A 15,662-nucleotide genomic window follows, 5' to 3' on the forward strand; every position below is an offset into this window, starting at 1 on the left:
GATGTAATGTTGGTCGCAGTTGTAGTTGAAGGAGCAGAAATTGTAGTGGTAGCCTCTACAATTGGCGTAGTAGCTTCTGTAGTTGTAGTAGTTGCTTCTGCTGTTGTAGTGGTAGCTTCCGCAGTTGAAGCAGTAGCGTCTGCAGTTGTAGTAGTAGCTTCTGCAGTTGTAGTGGTAGATTCTGCAGTTGTAGTAGTAGGATCAGCCATTGTAGTGGTAGGTTCTGCAGTTGTAGTAGTAGGATCAGCCATTGTAGTGGTAGGTTCTGCAGTTGTAGAAGTAGCTTCTGCAATTGTAGTAGTAGCTTCTGCATTTGTAGAAGTAGCTTCTGCTGTTGTAGAAGCAGCTTCTGCTGTTGTAGTAGTAGCTTCTGCAGTTGTAGTGGTAGGTTCTGCACAAACTGGTTTCCCGGCATGGTTTTCGCAGTAGAAACCTTGTCCACAGCCTCCACTGGCTTCAAATAGCATGCACACGGCTTCCGTAACCGTTTCGTTGGTAACTGAAATTTTAAATTAACTAATAGGAAAACATTCTAATTCACAATTATGCTAATCAAACATTTAACTATCACCGCTACAAAATGACTGAATTAAGTTGGCGAATTACATAACTGTTAGTTATTCTATGCTTGAGCGAAATTTTGGTTGATCACTTTTTTTTTCAAATAATTATTGTAAATTATATGAATATATTGACCATGATCGAAACATTTCGAAACGTAATTAACCTTGTGGCTTTATTAAACGCTAATTTTAAGCCGACAATTTACTTAACCGAACGTTCAATTGTTTTAAAGTGTTCAGGGTTTTGATAATATAAAACGACGGTGTAAAAAAATCGTAAGTACGAATGAAAAGAACGACAAAAAATCCATTCTCGAAAACAACAACATCCCATACCTGATGCATTATTTATCTGAACTTCGGTTGCTGATACTGGCATGTTGAGGACTCGAATGGTCGTATTACCGCTGACAAGGGCGATGATGGCCTCCGTAAATGCCATTCTGGCCTCCTGGTTGTCTGGAATCACCACCTCGAACTCAACGATCACGCTGCCTTGGCTGGCAATGCACAGAGGAACCAAGAATTAGCATCATCACCATTTTAATAATACATTAACCATGTTCATAATTAAATCATTATCCTCAACATCATCATCATCATCATCATCACTACCATCATAATCACCAACATTATTATTATCAACATTATCATAAGAGCATCATCGTCATAGTTGTAATCATCATTATAATCAAAATCTTCTTTTTCATCATCATTATACCTATTGTCGTTATTGTCGCCATTATCATCGTAAAAATTATAATCAAAGAAGTCTTATTTAGTTGCAGTATATTAACTTCATAATTATTATAATGTAAAGGAGACTATGGTTTTAATGGTGGACTATTTCAGAATCTCGTTTACATATGTACTTATGGGCACGACACCTGAACACTTTTGGAGAGAAAAAAATTCATCTGTGCAGATTTACATATCGAAACGATTTGGGTTCTTCAAAAATTCGAGTCAACGTGTTGGAATCGGCGTTTACTTATTCGTTATGAATTTCATTAAAATATACAATATTTTATTCAACGTATCATGTAAAGATTGTTAATATATGTTGTATTATGTTCCTCATTAATGCTCGTAAGTTTGTTTAAGGTTGAGAGCATACAATTTCGACATTTAATTCGTATACGCTATCATTAAAACTTCTTTATGTAAACTGCAATGGTCCTTTTTTAATTTCTCACAACTCATCGACATGGTAACTGATATTTATAAGATAAAACAAATCGTACCTTATACTTGTTACTATAAGTGTTAGTACTTGCTGTCCCATAGTTGTGTTGTAATACATCTGCAGCTGAAATAAACAGAATTAAAGCGTCGTTTGCGTAAAGATTTCCCATGTAATAAAATCACGAAGACCGGTTTAATCTTATTTCATTATAAGTATGCAATCTTTTACAATTATTATGTTCTTGTAGAGGTGCTATACTTTTGCATTTATCATACAGTGACATTGGAATGACATGTACTTTTATTTACCTTGACATTTACTATAATGTTCTCTTCAAACACTTAATCCCTTTGGATTATGAATATTAATGTCGCATTATAGAATATATAGATGTCATGAACTTTCATTCAAATGACCACATTAGCCAAAAGATTTTCTTAAATTTACATGTGTATGACTTCGACTTGTAATAGTCTAGCTTATTTAATTGAAGAAAGCGCACAGTTGTATAAAATATTAAAATATTTTAGGTGTTGTAAATAATGAACTTTTCTAAATTTGATATTTGTTTTAATGAAGTATGAATCGCTTAATCATGTGGAAATTCTGGCTCTTCCAACGGTATCCAAGATTCTTGAAAATAATGTGCTTAACGGATAATGACATTTAAGCGACAATGCTCCATTGATTTCAAACATACTGTTATTTATTAATATGATATCCGGTCATATGATGCAGTGTTAACGTTGGAAACAATGCTGGTAAAAAATAATATTTGATACGTGTGTGACTTAGAATCTTTAAATTTGCATCAACATACACTATGGATACAGGAAAGTTTGTATTCTGTTCTTGAAATCGGATTAAATGGTGTCGATACATGGATTTTCGCGATTTTTGTTGTGCCCGTGCAGAGCAGGTTGATCACCATGGCTGAGTGGTAAAACGAGCGGACATATGGGGTGAGAAACCAAAATATAACCAGGCAGCCTTTATGCGCAGTTCTTTAGTTGAAACACTGCGTCATATGTTTGATGAGCTACGATTTATTCGGGGCGATCAAGTTAATGGTAATCAAAACATACTTAGTTTTCAAAATTCAATGATGGTCGAGAATGAAAAAACGATCAGGTTGTATCAACAACAACTTCTCATTCGGATTTTTTTTTTAAACTCTGGCTTATAATTCAATTGATATTGGAGCAAGATCGAGACGAAATAATCTTATATTTCGTGGTTGTATTGACAATTATGGTGAAAATTGCAATTAGCTTATCGTCGACTAATTGAAGAACAACCTAGATATTGACTCGCGACAGATATACATAACTAGAGCTCACCGACTCGGACATTGAAATATGAACAATTCAAACAAAAACCGAACAATTATCGTAATCTTTCGGAATAACGTTATTTTTGAACTGATTAGAATCAATGTGTGTCAATTGCGCAACATTTGCTTTTCAATTGATTATGATTTCCACGTGAAATTCAAGAAGCCTGATGCCGATTGTGGCCAAAGTACAATACTCTATAACAACAAAATCCAAGGTCAAAAGTTCATATCGTGTATCCAGCAAAAGTAATACTGTACAAGACGGAAATGTTATACAGGATAAAATGCCAGAATGGGGAAACTATATCGGGAAAAACAGGTTGACAAAAGTTAACATTATTGGAGTTGGTAAACTACTGAAGTTTTGTTGTAGCGTTGGCTCAAGACTTTAACTGACGATTCAACGGTTACAACGTTGCGGTCACATTCATGTTGACACAAAAACACGCAAAACCTGTACACATGAGGAGAGAAGGCATCTACCCGCAACCACAACCGCACGTCGAAGCGATGGAACTGCAAGTTGCTCGGGTAATAGATGAAACTCTCTCGCAAAATTCCGGGCTGAGTACACCAGACGTAACGCAAAAGCCCCCTCGATGATCTACTATCTGCCATCGCAACACTTTGGACATTTTACAGATGAAGTAAGTAAACTTTTAATCTCGGCTCCTCTGATAACGGATAATGAACAGCAAAAATGCATATCGCGAAAACACCTGCACGGGTACGTCCACGTGATCAGAACAGAACAGAAAGTTTATCCATATAACTTGAACATTTCCAGTTCATCGTTACATATACATAACTGACAATATATTAGCAATAAGCACATGCATAGTAATGAGAAAGTGACCAAAACAGTACATAAAAAGGTGTTAAAAATGCACTTAGGCCATCATATCACTCAACGTTTGCATTCAATTTATCAGTTCTCATTTTTAAAGCATTTTTACAAAATATTGCGAGTTTATGTAGGACTTTGGTTTTAGTGTTTGTTAACAAAAGAATAAATTTATGCATACTAGGTCGGTTATAATAGAATTTGTCAATATACATTTTTCTTATATCGGTATAAAGAAGACATACAATTACAAAATGGTATTCGTCTTCAATATCACCTGAGTTACATATAATACATTTGCGTTCGTTTTTAGGAATATTTATATGTCTCCTAGATTCAATTTTTAACATGTGGGACGAAAGTCTTAATTTTGCTATGTATTTTCTTCAATTTAAGTTTTGATTATGTTGAGGTAATCAGATAGTTCAAATCGATGTTTCAATTCTTTGTATAGAGTTAATGAACTTTTAACATTTAAATCATTTAGCCACAAACCTATGTAAATATAAATAAGTCTTTTTTTAATAACGGAATAAATACACTTGCATTAACTGATTCTGGATACATCCAAACATCTACAAAACCAGTGTTTTGTAGCAAGTCCCGTACTTTGGTAATCAAATTGTTACATCGTATTATATTTTCAGCACCATTTCTCATATAACATAACATACTATATAATATACAATTAGTTTGTTTAACAGTATACAATTTTATAAAATATTTTATAATTCGTACATAGCGATTTATATATAATGGGTATCGCCCTAGTTCCCCGTACACAGCTGAATTAGGGGTACTCATTTTGACACCAAGTATTCGTTTCAAAAAACTTCTATGAACTCTTTCAATATCATCAGCATTTACAAACCCCCAAACCTCACACGCATAACACAGTATTGAAGTAACATAAGAATCGAACAAATTTAACATTATTTTAACAGGAACATGCATGTCTTTGGTGATTGCAAAAAGCGACCCCATAGCCTTTAAGCCTTTATCGGATAAAGTTTGAGTAGTTTGTATAAATGACCCACCACTTGATAGTACAATGCCGAGATAGTTAAATGATTGAACCATGTCTATTTGCTCATTGTTATAGAAAATTGGCTCATTCATTGAATTATTTCCTCCCTTTTTATATATGACTACTTTTGTTTTTTCTACATTGACTTTCAACTTCCATCGTTCACAATATTCGTATAGATTATCTAAAGATGTTTGCAATCCTTTTTGTGTTTCGAAAAAAAATACCGCATCATCTGCAAACAATAACAAATAAATAGATAGCTGGTCTAACGTGATCATGTTTTCATTGTTATTACTAAAAAAGAGTTCAATGTCGTTAGCGAAAAGAGAAAATAGTATTTGTGAGATTGTCTCCCCTTGCAATAATCCAACCTCGCAATTAAAGAAATCCGACCAAGTCCCCATATGTCTAACACATGATTTCACTTCATCATACATAAACCGAAGCTTTTTTAACAATTTACCGTTTATTCCGCTCTTAATAAGCTTGTACCATAGTCCGTTTCGATATATTGAATCATAACATTTCATAAGGTCAATATAACAACGGTACAGTTTCTTTTTAGTACTAAGTTGTTTATCTATAAAAGCCTTTAGTAGGAAAATAGCATCCACAGTGCTATAGTTAGTTTTGAAACCGAACTGGGCGTCTGTGAGCGTATCGTTTCTAATAGCCCACTTATTAAGCCGTTCGTTTATTACGACTGTAAACAATTTGGCAAAACAGCTCACTAACGTAATGCCTCGATCCATGTACACTGACAAGGGGCCGAAAAACTTTCGCAGTCTGCAAAGCCGTACAATCTTCAAGGTAGCAAAAGCCGTGAATGTTTTCAAAATAGACAATCAGGATTGCCGGCTGCAACAAAACACAGAGCTACATGTGTTATTCAACAATTTGTGAACGCGTGGAGAGGGCCAAATTGCGATGTGCGAAAATGCAGGGACTTTCTTCGCGCAGATTGAACACACTTCAATCACATGAACGTGTCAGTATTCTTATTTTTCATGATGTTATTTTGTTATTAATTTTAAAGATGGAATCGAAATATTACGCAACCATAATGACACTATATTATTTGGTCGAAACTTAAGCATGATTGTTTTAATACTGCTAGTGATATGTATATATGTGGAAGCTATGTATGGGGAGAAGATTTGCCAGTTTATAATACCACAAACGTGGATCTTCTTGTTATTTTAGAAAATGATGTTTCATATTATTCTGGACTTGGTAGTGTCTTTATTACAAGACAAGACAAAAGACAAGACAAAAATTTTATATCGTAAATAAAGGCCACCGGCCCAAAATACAGCATATATTAGTAACAACATATTATTATTTTTGAGTTGTGATTACATCAAGTTTGAACATCAATTTTGTTCTACATCTTTCTTTTTCATTATTTCAGTTATAAAAAAAGGCTATGCTTTTTAATTTACTTTCATCAGAAATTTGCATAAGATTGCAAAAATTTAGGAAATTTTGTTCAAAATTGTACCATGAAAAGATAAACATTTGCCTTTCTTTGTTGAATCTGGGACATTTAAAAAATACATTATTAAAATAGACGGAACAATATGTACATATTCGGTGTTCTCTTGAAATTCCTAAATGCCGACCAGTTTCAATTGCTAATTTATGGCTTGAACAACGGAATCTAGCAACTGACTTTCGAACATAAAATGGTATGTCGATAAACAAATATTTTTTCTGGGTTTAGCATAGCTTTGAATTGTTTGTAAGTATCACATCTTGATGAATTTCCTATAGTTTCAATCCAGTTCTGTGAATTACAATCAATCAATCTTTGTTTAAATGACATTAAGAATAATGCCACGTTTCCTATCTCTTGACTAATCCAAACATAACCAAATCCATATCGGTACAAAATATGTTTTACAGATGTCACCCAATTAGTTCTTCCGATTTCGTCATGTCGCTTTAACATAATATAACAATTTCTAGGATATCGATCATCTTTCATACTAATCAATTTACACCAATATTTAACGAATTTTACATGATGTTACAGGAGACCTGAATAGCAGAACCAGTAATAAATTTGATTTTATTGTATATGACTTAATTAACACTGTACTTGACGATATTGACTGTATACCAGATCACTCCTCTATTAGAACCTCTATTGATGCTATACACAATAATCATGCATTAAATTGTTCGGTTTATGTAAATCAACCACTTTACGTAGTGTCAATGGAAGAATATGTGATAGATGTAAACAATAATTCTATTCAATTAACGGTTCATCTGTCATTCATTACTTATTATAAATGTCCATGTTTCCGTCAAATTAGACAAAAATATATAAAAACTGTTTACTATGTGAATCCATCAGTTTTTAAGTTCCATACTTTATTGAACTCAAGTTGTAAAATTGAAATTATAATTTTGTGCAAATATATGAAGAATGCTTACTATCGTTAGATATTCTATCACCAATAAAATTGTCAACGAAAACTAAGTATGTCCTTACTGCAAGTGAAATGATAGATATTATACTATGGTAATATAAAGTCGTACTACTTTGTTAATTAAACTTTGTCTCAAATTGTTAGATTACATTTTGTTATAACTCATACGTTGTTATATATAGACACATGACAATATTTGTTTTGTTTTTCATGTATTTAGATGTACATTTGTATAAATCTTAATAAACTGTCTGTTCTGTTCTGTTATTTTGTTGACATGGGCGCATGGGTTAACGAACCTTATGTTCAGGGATTTAAGCATTACGAGCTTAACAGAACTAAAAACTTGAAAACTACAAAATGAGCGTCAGGTGGTATTATTGCATATATACAAAATACATATGCTAGTCAAAATGCTTTAGTTTTTCAGTCACCCGATGATATTATTTGCGTTAAACTTGGGGCGTCAAAGGTTAGTCTAAACGATGATTTATATATATATATATATATATATAATATATATATATATATATATATATATATATATATATATATATATATATATATATATATATATGTATATATATATATATATATATATATATATATATATATATATATATATATATATATATATATATATATATATATATATATATATTGTTATGCTGTTCCGTAGGGAAGTTCTTAACAAGCTTTACTTGCTTGTCACACATTTGACCGATGATTAGAGCTTACTTCTGATCTTAAATCCAAACAATATAGCGGTTTTAATTTAATTGTCTGTGACAATATGATATATATAATAGGAATGCGCACACATCCAATTTGCCAGATTTGTTTCGAAATGACACCTCTAAAAATATTGATTTTCTACCTGAGGATTGTATTTTTATAAATGTAAGGTAAGCTGTTCTCTAGACAATGGGCGTTTAAAAAGTAACGGAGTGTATTTGTTTGATCTGTGTAAACAAACAGGATTGCCTATTTTGAACAGGAGAATATATGGGAATTTTGATGGTAAATATACCTCTATTGGTAGAACTGGTTTGAGTGTGGTTCACAATGTATAAGCTTCGCAAAATATATTTCAATATATTTATATTGATACAGTGTGTGTGCATGAACCAAATATTTTATCTGATTATTGTTTATTTTATTTAAATTTTTCTGTTAATGGAAAACATACACATGGCGAAACACATACTAGTCGAATGCATCAAACGTATACATTTGCTTGGAACAGTGAACCTAAAACGTCTTATACTGAAATATTTAACTCAGAAATATTTATTGATAACATGAATGTGTGGGCGGATGGTGTAGTAATTGTTGCAGGGAAATTGATATTGATCTTTGCATAAAGCATTTTGCGATATTTTTGATGAAGTATTTTCCCTTTATTTAAACGGAAACATAGGTCTCCGGGACAGAAAAATTTCGCTTAAAATATTAATAAAAGATGGTTTAATGCCGAATGAGAAGAGGAAAGAACTAATAATGACATATATACCTTACACATAATAGTATTTTTCTTGACAGCGTGTGTACAATACGGTTACATGTTTGGACTAGTACACGTCTGCAAACCATCTTAGAAAATCAGCTAGCTTTTAATGAACATACGGTATGATGTCTTTATCATTGAATAATTATATGAGGTGCATTACCATTTTTAGGTAGTTTTGCAGATTTTACCTTGAAATAGCATTTACCTTGAATCATGATTGCTAAGGTCATAGCCCTTTAAACCCATTAAAGACATAGTTTATCAAAATGTACTTATCAAGCTATTGGTATCATGTTCTTATAATAATAATATCAAGAGAAGGTGATACTTGAAGAGAGAATCCTTTATCCGCTCATTTCAGTATACCAATTTTCACTAAAATTGAAATTTTCTAACTCCTTTACAAGAATATGGAACATACTCCCTGGACTAAAATGTAAACATATTCTTCCAGGGACCGTACTTTTGTACACAGCAGATATGTGTTTTAGACGAACTCTCAATATGTTCCAGCATTTAGATAAAAAATTAACCCGACTGTATGGTATATATTAATCAGATATTCGACACCTACATTTACATTTACAAGTTTGGATTTTAAACTGGTAATATACGCACTGGCTATGATCAAATGATGAAAGCTATATATCAATGTTACCTTATATTCGTGTTGCAAGCATAAATGTGTTAATAGTTCACATAATTTATAACAATACATTTTTTTATTTTTTTTTAACCCTTAGTGTAGTATAACATTCATTTACCCATTTAAAGTTTGAAATAATTGCGTTTCTTAAGAAAGCTTGAAAGTATATCCCTCCATTACTCAATTATAGCCTGATAAAAAATCCCGATTTTGAAAGGTTTGATGCTGCGTGCTTATATGTATTTTAGCTCTTTCTGCATATAATCTGGAATTAAAAACATCTAAATATCTATATGGGACACGTGTCGAGATGATTGACACGTAGATGGGTTTCGTGCATTAAATCAAATGTTCGTAAAATTAAGCACTATGCGATTTTTAATGTTATTTTGATAAGAACGTTAATTTTCATATCAAAATGAAGTATCATTGAAAACATAGATACCCAACGTAATAATGTTGGCATAGGCAGGATTATGTTCCCACGAAAAGTGATCATAGTAATACAAGTAGGTGTTTGTCGCGTTAGAATTGCAATTCAGTGCATGCCATAGGTAAATGTTTTTATCAAATAGGACGGTTTCAGGCACTATAAAATGTCGCCACAATATAAAATTGTTTCCCTGAACAATATATATGATATTACTAGTATATATACCTGCAATGACAATACACGAATTTTTCAAACACAGTTGTATTGAAAAATATGTGATGATTTTTACAGTAAATAATTATGAATCATTTTAGTCAGTGTTAATAAGAATTTTTAAAAAATCGAATTAAGTTCAATTTTTTTGATGCGGCTATACCTACAGCTGTATAAGCAAATGTTCAAGAATAATATATTCGCTTAAGAAAACAAGATAAATGCAACAACAGGTGTATAGAAAATAAGTGTGAAACTTTATACTAACCTCTAATTGCAAAGCAAGTTTAAGGTCAACATAGGATTCTGAAGAGACGTTATTGAAATCCACCGTAGAACCATTAATATCAAATCTAAGAATAACCGTGATGGTCAGCGATGTAATGTTGATCGCAGTTGTAGTGGTTGGAGCAGTAGATGAAGTGGTAGGATCTGAAGTTGTAATAGAAGTTTCTGCAGTTGAAGTAGTGACTTCTGCAGTGGTAGTAGTGGCGTCCGCAGTTGTATTAGTGGCTTCTGCAGTTGTAGTAGTAGCTTCTGCAGTTGTAGTGGTAGCTTCTGCAGTTGTAGTAGTGGCTTCTGCAGTTGTAATAGTGGCTTCTGCAGTTGTAGTAGTAGGAGCTGCTGTTGTAGTGGTAAGTTCTGAACTTTTAGTTGTAGATTCTTCAGTTGTAGTGGTACCTTCTGCAGTTGTAGTGGTAGGAGCTTCAGCTGTAGAAGTAGCTTCTGCAGTTGTGGTTGTAACTTCTGCAGTTGTAGTGGTAGGAGCTGCACATATTTCGCAGCACTGAACTGCAGTTGTAGGTGTAGGAGCTGCAGTTGTAGTAGTAGATTCTGAAGTTGTAGTAGTTGCTTCTGCAGCTGTAGTTGTCACTTCTGCAGTTGTAGTGGTAGGAGCTGCGCACATAACGCAGCACTGAATTGCAGTTGTAGTGGTTAAAACTGCAGTTGTAGTGGTAGCTTCTGCAGTTGTAGTAGTAGCTTCTGAAGTTGTAGTTGTAACTTCTGCTGTTGTAGTGGTAGGAGCTGCACATATTTCGCAGCACTGAACTGTAATTGTAGTGGTAGGAGCTGAAGCTGTAGTAGTAGCTTCTGCAGTTGTAGTAGTAGCTTCTGCAGTTGTAGTTGTAACTTCTGCAGTTGTAGTGGTAGGAGCTGCACATATTACGCAGCACTGAACTGCAATTATAGTGGTAGAAGCTGCAGTTGTAGTAGTAGCTTCTGCAGTTTTTGTTGACACTTCTCCAATTGTAGTGGTAGCTTCTGCAGTTGTAGTAGTGGCTTCTGCAGTTGTAGTCGTAGCTTCTGCAGTTGTAGTGGTAGCTTCGGCAGTTGTAGTAGTGGCTTCTGCAGTTGAAGTGGTAGCTTCCGCAGTGGTAGTAGTAGCGTCTGCAGTTGTAGTTGTAGCTTCTGCAGTTGTAGTAGTGGCTTCTGCAGTTGTAGTAGTGGCTTCTGCAGTTGTAGTAGTGGCGTCCGCAGTTGTAGTAGTGGCTTCTGCAGTTGTAGTAGTAGCTTCTGCAGTTGTAGTGGTAGCTTCTGCAGTTGTAGTAGTGGCTTCTGCAGTTGTAGTAGTGGCTTCTGCAGTTGTAGTAGTAGGAGCTGCTGTTGTAGTGGTAAGTTCTGAACTTTTAGTTGTAGATTCTCCAGTTGTAGTGGTACCTTCTGCAGTTGTAGTGGTAAGAGCTTCAGCTGTAGAAGTAGCTTCTGCAGTTGTAGTTGTAACTTCTGCAGTTGTAGTGGTAGGAGCTGAACATATTTCGCAGCACTGAACTGCAGTTGTAGTGGTAGGAGCTGCAGTTGAAGTAGTAGATTCTGAAGTTGTAGTAGTTGCTTCTGCAGTTGTAGTTGTCACTTCTGCAGTTGTAGTGGTAGGAGCTGCACACATTACGCAGCACTGAATTGTAGTTGTAGTTGTTGGAACTGCAATTGTAATAGAAGCTTCTGCAGTTGTAGTAGTAGCTTCTGAAGTTGTAGTTGTAACTTCTGCTGTTGTAGTGGTAGGAGCTGCACATATTTCGCAGCACTGAACTGCAATTGTAGTGGTAGGAGCTGAAGCTGTAGTAGTAGCTTCTGCAGTTGTAGTAGTAGCTTCTGCAGTTGTAGTTGTAACTTCTGCAGTTGTAGTGGTAGGAGCTGCACATATTACGCAGCACTGAACTGCAATTATAGTGGTAGAAGCTGCAGTTGTAGTAGTAGCTTCTGCAGTTTTTGTTGACACTTCTCCAATTGTAGTGGTAGCTTCTGCAGTTGTAGTAGTGGCTTCTGCAGTTGTAGTCGTAGCTTCTGCAGTTGTAGTGGTAGCTTCGGCAGTTGTAGTAGTGGCTTCTGCAGTTGAAGTGGTAGCTTCCGCAGTGGTAGTAGTAGCGTCTGCAGTTGTAGTTGTAGCTTCTGCAGTTGTAGTAGTGGCTTCTGCAGTTGTAGTAGTGGCTTCTGCAGTTGTAGTAGTGGCGTCCGCAGTTGTAGTAGTGGCTTCTGCAGTTGTAGTAGTAGCTTCTGCAGTTGTAGTGGTAGCTTCTGCAGTTGTAGTAGTGGCTTCTGCAGTTGTAGTAGTGGCTTCTGCAGTTGTAGTAGTAGGAGCTGCTGTTGTAGTGGTAAGTTCTGAACTTTTAGTTGTAGATTCTCCAGTTGTAGTGGTACCTTCTGCAGTTGTAGTGGTAAGAGCTTCAGCTGTAGAAGTAGCTTCTGCAGTTGTAGTTGTAGCTTCTGCAGTTGTAGTAGTGGCTTCTGCAGTTGTAGTAGTGGCTTCTGCAGTTGTAGTAGTGGCGTCCGCAGTTGTAGTAGTGGCTTCTGCAGTTGTAGTAGTAGCTTCTGCAGTTGTAGTGGTAGCTTCTGCAGTTGTAGTAGTGGCTTCTGCAGTTGTAGTAGTGGCTTCTGCAGTTGTAGTAGTGGCGTCCGCAGTTGTAGTAGTGGCTTCTGCAGTTGTAGTAGTAGCTTCTGCAGTTGTAGTGGTAGCTTCTGCAGTTGTAGTGGTAGCTGCTGCCGTTGTAGTAGTTGCTTCTGCAGTTGTAGTAGTAGCTTCTGCTGTTGTAGAAGTAGCTTCTGCAGTTGTAGTAGTAGCTGCTGCAGTTGTAGTAGTAGCGTCTGCAATTGTAGTTGTAACTTCTGCAGTTGTAGTGGTAGGAGCAGCAGTTGTAGTGGTAGGAGCAGCAGTTGTAGTGGTAGGAGCTGCAGTTGTAGTGGTAGGAGCAGCAGTTGTAGTGGTAGGTGCAGCAGTTGTAGTTGTAGGTGCAGCTGTTGTAGTGGTAGGAGCAGCAGTTGTAGTGGTAGCTGCTGCCGTTGTAGTAGTTGCTTCTGCAGTTGTAGTAGTAGCTTCTGCTGTTGTAGAAGTAGCTTCTGCAGTTGTAGTAGTAGCTGCTGCAGTTGTAGTGGTAGGAGCAGCAGTTGTAGTGGTAGGAGCTGCAGTTGTAGTGGTAGGAGCAGCAGTTGTAGTGGTAGGTGCAGCAGTTGTAGTTGTAGGTGCAGCTGTTGTAGTGGTAGGAGCAGCAGTTGTAGTGGTAGGAGCAGCAGTTGTAGTAGTTGCTTCTGCAGTTGTAGTAGTAGCTTCTGCTGTTGTAGAAGTAGCTTCTGCAGTTGTAGTAGTAGCTGCTGCAGTTGTAGTAGTAGCGTCTGCAATTGTAGTTGTAACTTCTGCAGTTGTAGTGGTAGGAGCAGCAGTTGTAGTGGTAGGAGCAGCAGTTGTAGTGGTAGGAGCTGCAGTTGTAGTGGTAGGAGCAGCAGTTGTAGTGGTAGGTGCAGCAGTTGTAGTTGTAGGTGCAGCTGTTGTAGTGGTAGGAGCAGCAGTTGTAGTGGTAGGAGCAGCAGTTGTAGTAGTTGCTTCTGCAGTTGTAGTAGTAGCTTCTGCTGTTGTAGAAGTAGCTTCTGCAGTTGTAGTAGTAGCTGCTGCAGTTGTAGTAGTAGCGTCTGCAATTGTAGTTGTAACTTCTGCAGTTGTAGTGGTAGGAGCAGCAGTTGTAGTGGTAGGAGCAGCAGTTGTAGTGGTAGGAGCTGCAGTTGTAGTGGTAGGAGCAGCAGTTGTAGTGGTAGGTGCAGCAGTTGTAGTTGTAGGTGCAGCTGTTGTAGTGGTAGGAGCAGCAGTTGTAGTGGTAGGAGCAGCAGTTGTAGTGGTAGGAGCTGCAATTGTAGTGGCAGCTTCTGCAGTTGTAGTTGTTGCTGCTGCAGTTGTAGTAGAAGCTTCTGCAGATGTAGTTGTAGCTTCTGCAGTTGTAGTTGTAGCTTCTGCAGTTGTAGTGGTAGCTTCTGCAGTTGTAGTGGTAGCTGCTGCCGTTGTAGTAGTTGCTTCTGCAGTTGTAGTAGTAGCTTCTGCTGTTGTAGAAGTAGCTTCTGCAGTTGTAGTAGTAGCTGCTGCAGTTGTAGTAGTAGCGTCTGCAATTGTAGTTGTAACTTCTGCAGTTGTAGTGGTAGGAGCAGCAGTTGTAGTGGTAGGAGCAGCAGTTGTAGTGGTAGGAGCTGCAGTTGTAGTGGTAGGAGCAGCAGTTGTAGTGGTAGGTGCAGCAGTTGTAGTTGTAGGTGCAGCTGTTGTAGTGGTAGGAGCAGCAGTTGTAGTGGTAGCTGCTGCCGTTGTAGTAGTTGCTTCTGCAGTTGTAGTAGTAGCTTCTGCTGTTGTAGAAGTAGCTTCTGCAGTTGTAGTAGTAGCTGCTGCAGTTGTAGTGGTAGGAGCAGCAGTTGTAGTGGTAGGAGCTGCAGTTGTAGTGGTAGGAGCAGCAGTTGTAGTGGTAGGTGCAGCAGTTGTAGTTGTAGGTGCAGCTGTTGTAGTGGTAGGAGCAGCAGTTGTAGTGGTAGGAGCAGCAGTTGTAGTAGTTGCTTCTGCAGTTGTAGTAGTAGCTTCTGCTGTTGTAGAAGTAGCTTCTGCAGTTGTAGTAGTAGCTGCTGCAGTTGTAGTAGTAGCGTCTGCAATTGTAGTTGTAACTTCTGCAGTTGTAGTGGTAGGAGCAGCAGTTGTAGTGGTAGGAGCAGCAGTTGTAGTGGTAGGAGCTGCAGTTGTAGTGGTAGGAGCAGCAGTTGTAGTGGTAGGTGCAGCAGTTGTAGTTGTAGGTGCAGCTGTTGTAGTGGTAGGAGCAGCAGTTGTAGTGGTAGGAGCAGCAGTTGTAGTGGTAGGAGCTGCAATTGTAGTGGCAGCTTCTGCAGTTGTAGTTGTTGCTGCTGCAGTTGTAGTAGAAGCTTCTGCAGATGTAGTTGTAGCTTCTGCAGTTGTAGTTGTAGCTTCTGCAGTTGTAGTGGTAGCTTCTGCAGTTGTAGTGGTAGCTGCTGCCGTTGTAGTAGTTGCTTCTGCAGTTGTAGTAGTAGCTTCTGCTGTTGTAGAAGTAGCTTCTGCAGTTGTAGTAGTTGCTGCTGCAGTTGTAGTAGTAGCGTCTGCAATTGTAGTTGTAACTTCTGCAGTTGTAGTGGTAGGAGCAGCAGTTGTAGTGGTAGGAGCAGCAGTTGTAGTGGTAGGAGCTGCAGTTGTAGTGGTAGGAGCAGCAGTTG

The 15,662-nt window shown here is 36.9% G+C and overlaps 1 protein-coding gene across 1 annotated transcript in view; it reads right to left on the minus strand.

Moving 5' to 3' along the window:
* Nucleotides 1-10,500, minus strand: part of LOC127878876 (serine-rich adhesin for platelets-like) — a 37,297-nt gene extending 26,797 nt beyond the window's left edge. Inside the window, exons 1-3 of the mRNA XM_052425402.1 lie at nt 10,468-10,500; nt 1,808-1,872; nt 900-1,063 (exon numbers count right to left, since the gene is read on the minus strand). Coding sequence (XP_052281362.1) covers nt 900-1,063; nt 1,808-1,866 — 223 coding nt within the window. The 5' untranslated portion in view covers nt 1,867-1,872; nt 10,468-10,500. The remainder of the gene's footprint in view (nt 1-899; nt 1,064-1,807; nt 1,873-10,467) is intronic.
* Between the last annotated feature and the right edge of the window lie 5,162 nt (nt 10,501-15,662).

The sequence above is a fragment of the Dreissena polymorpha genome, chromosome 4 (assembly GCF_020536995.1).
Source record: "Dreissena polymorpha isolate Duluth1 chromosome 4, UMN_Dpol_1.0, whole genome shotgun sequence".
Classification (NCBI taxonomy): Eukaryota; Metazoa; Mollusca; class Bivalvia; order Myida; family Dreissenidae; genus Dreissena; species Dreissena polymorpha.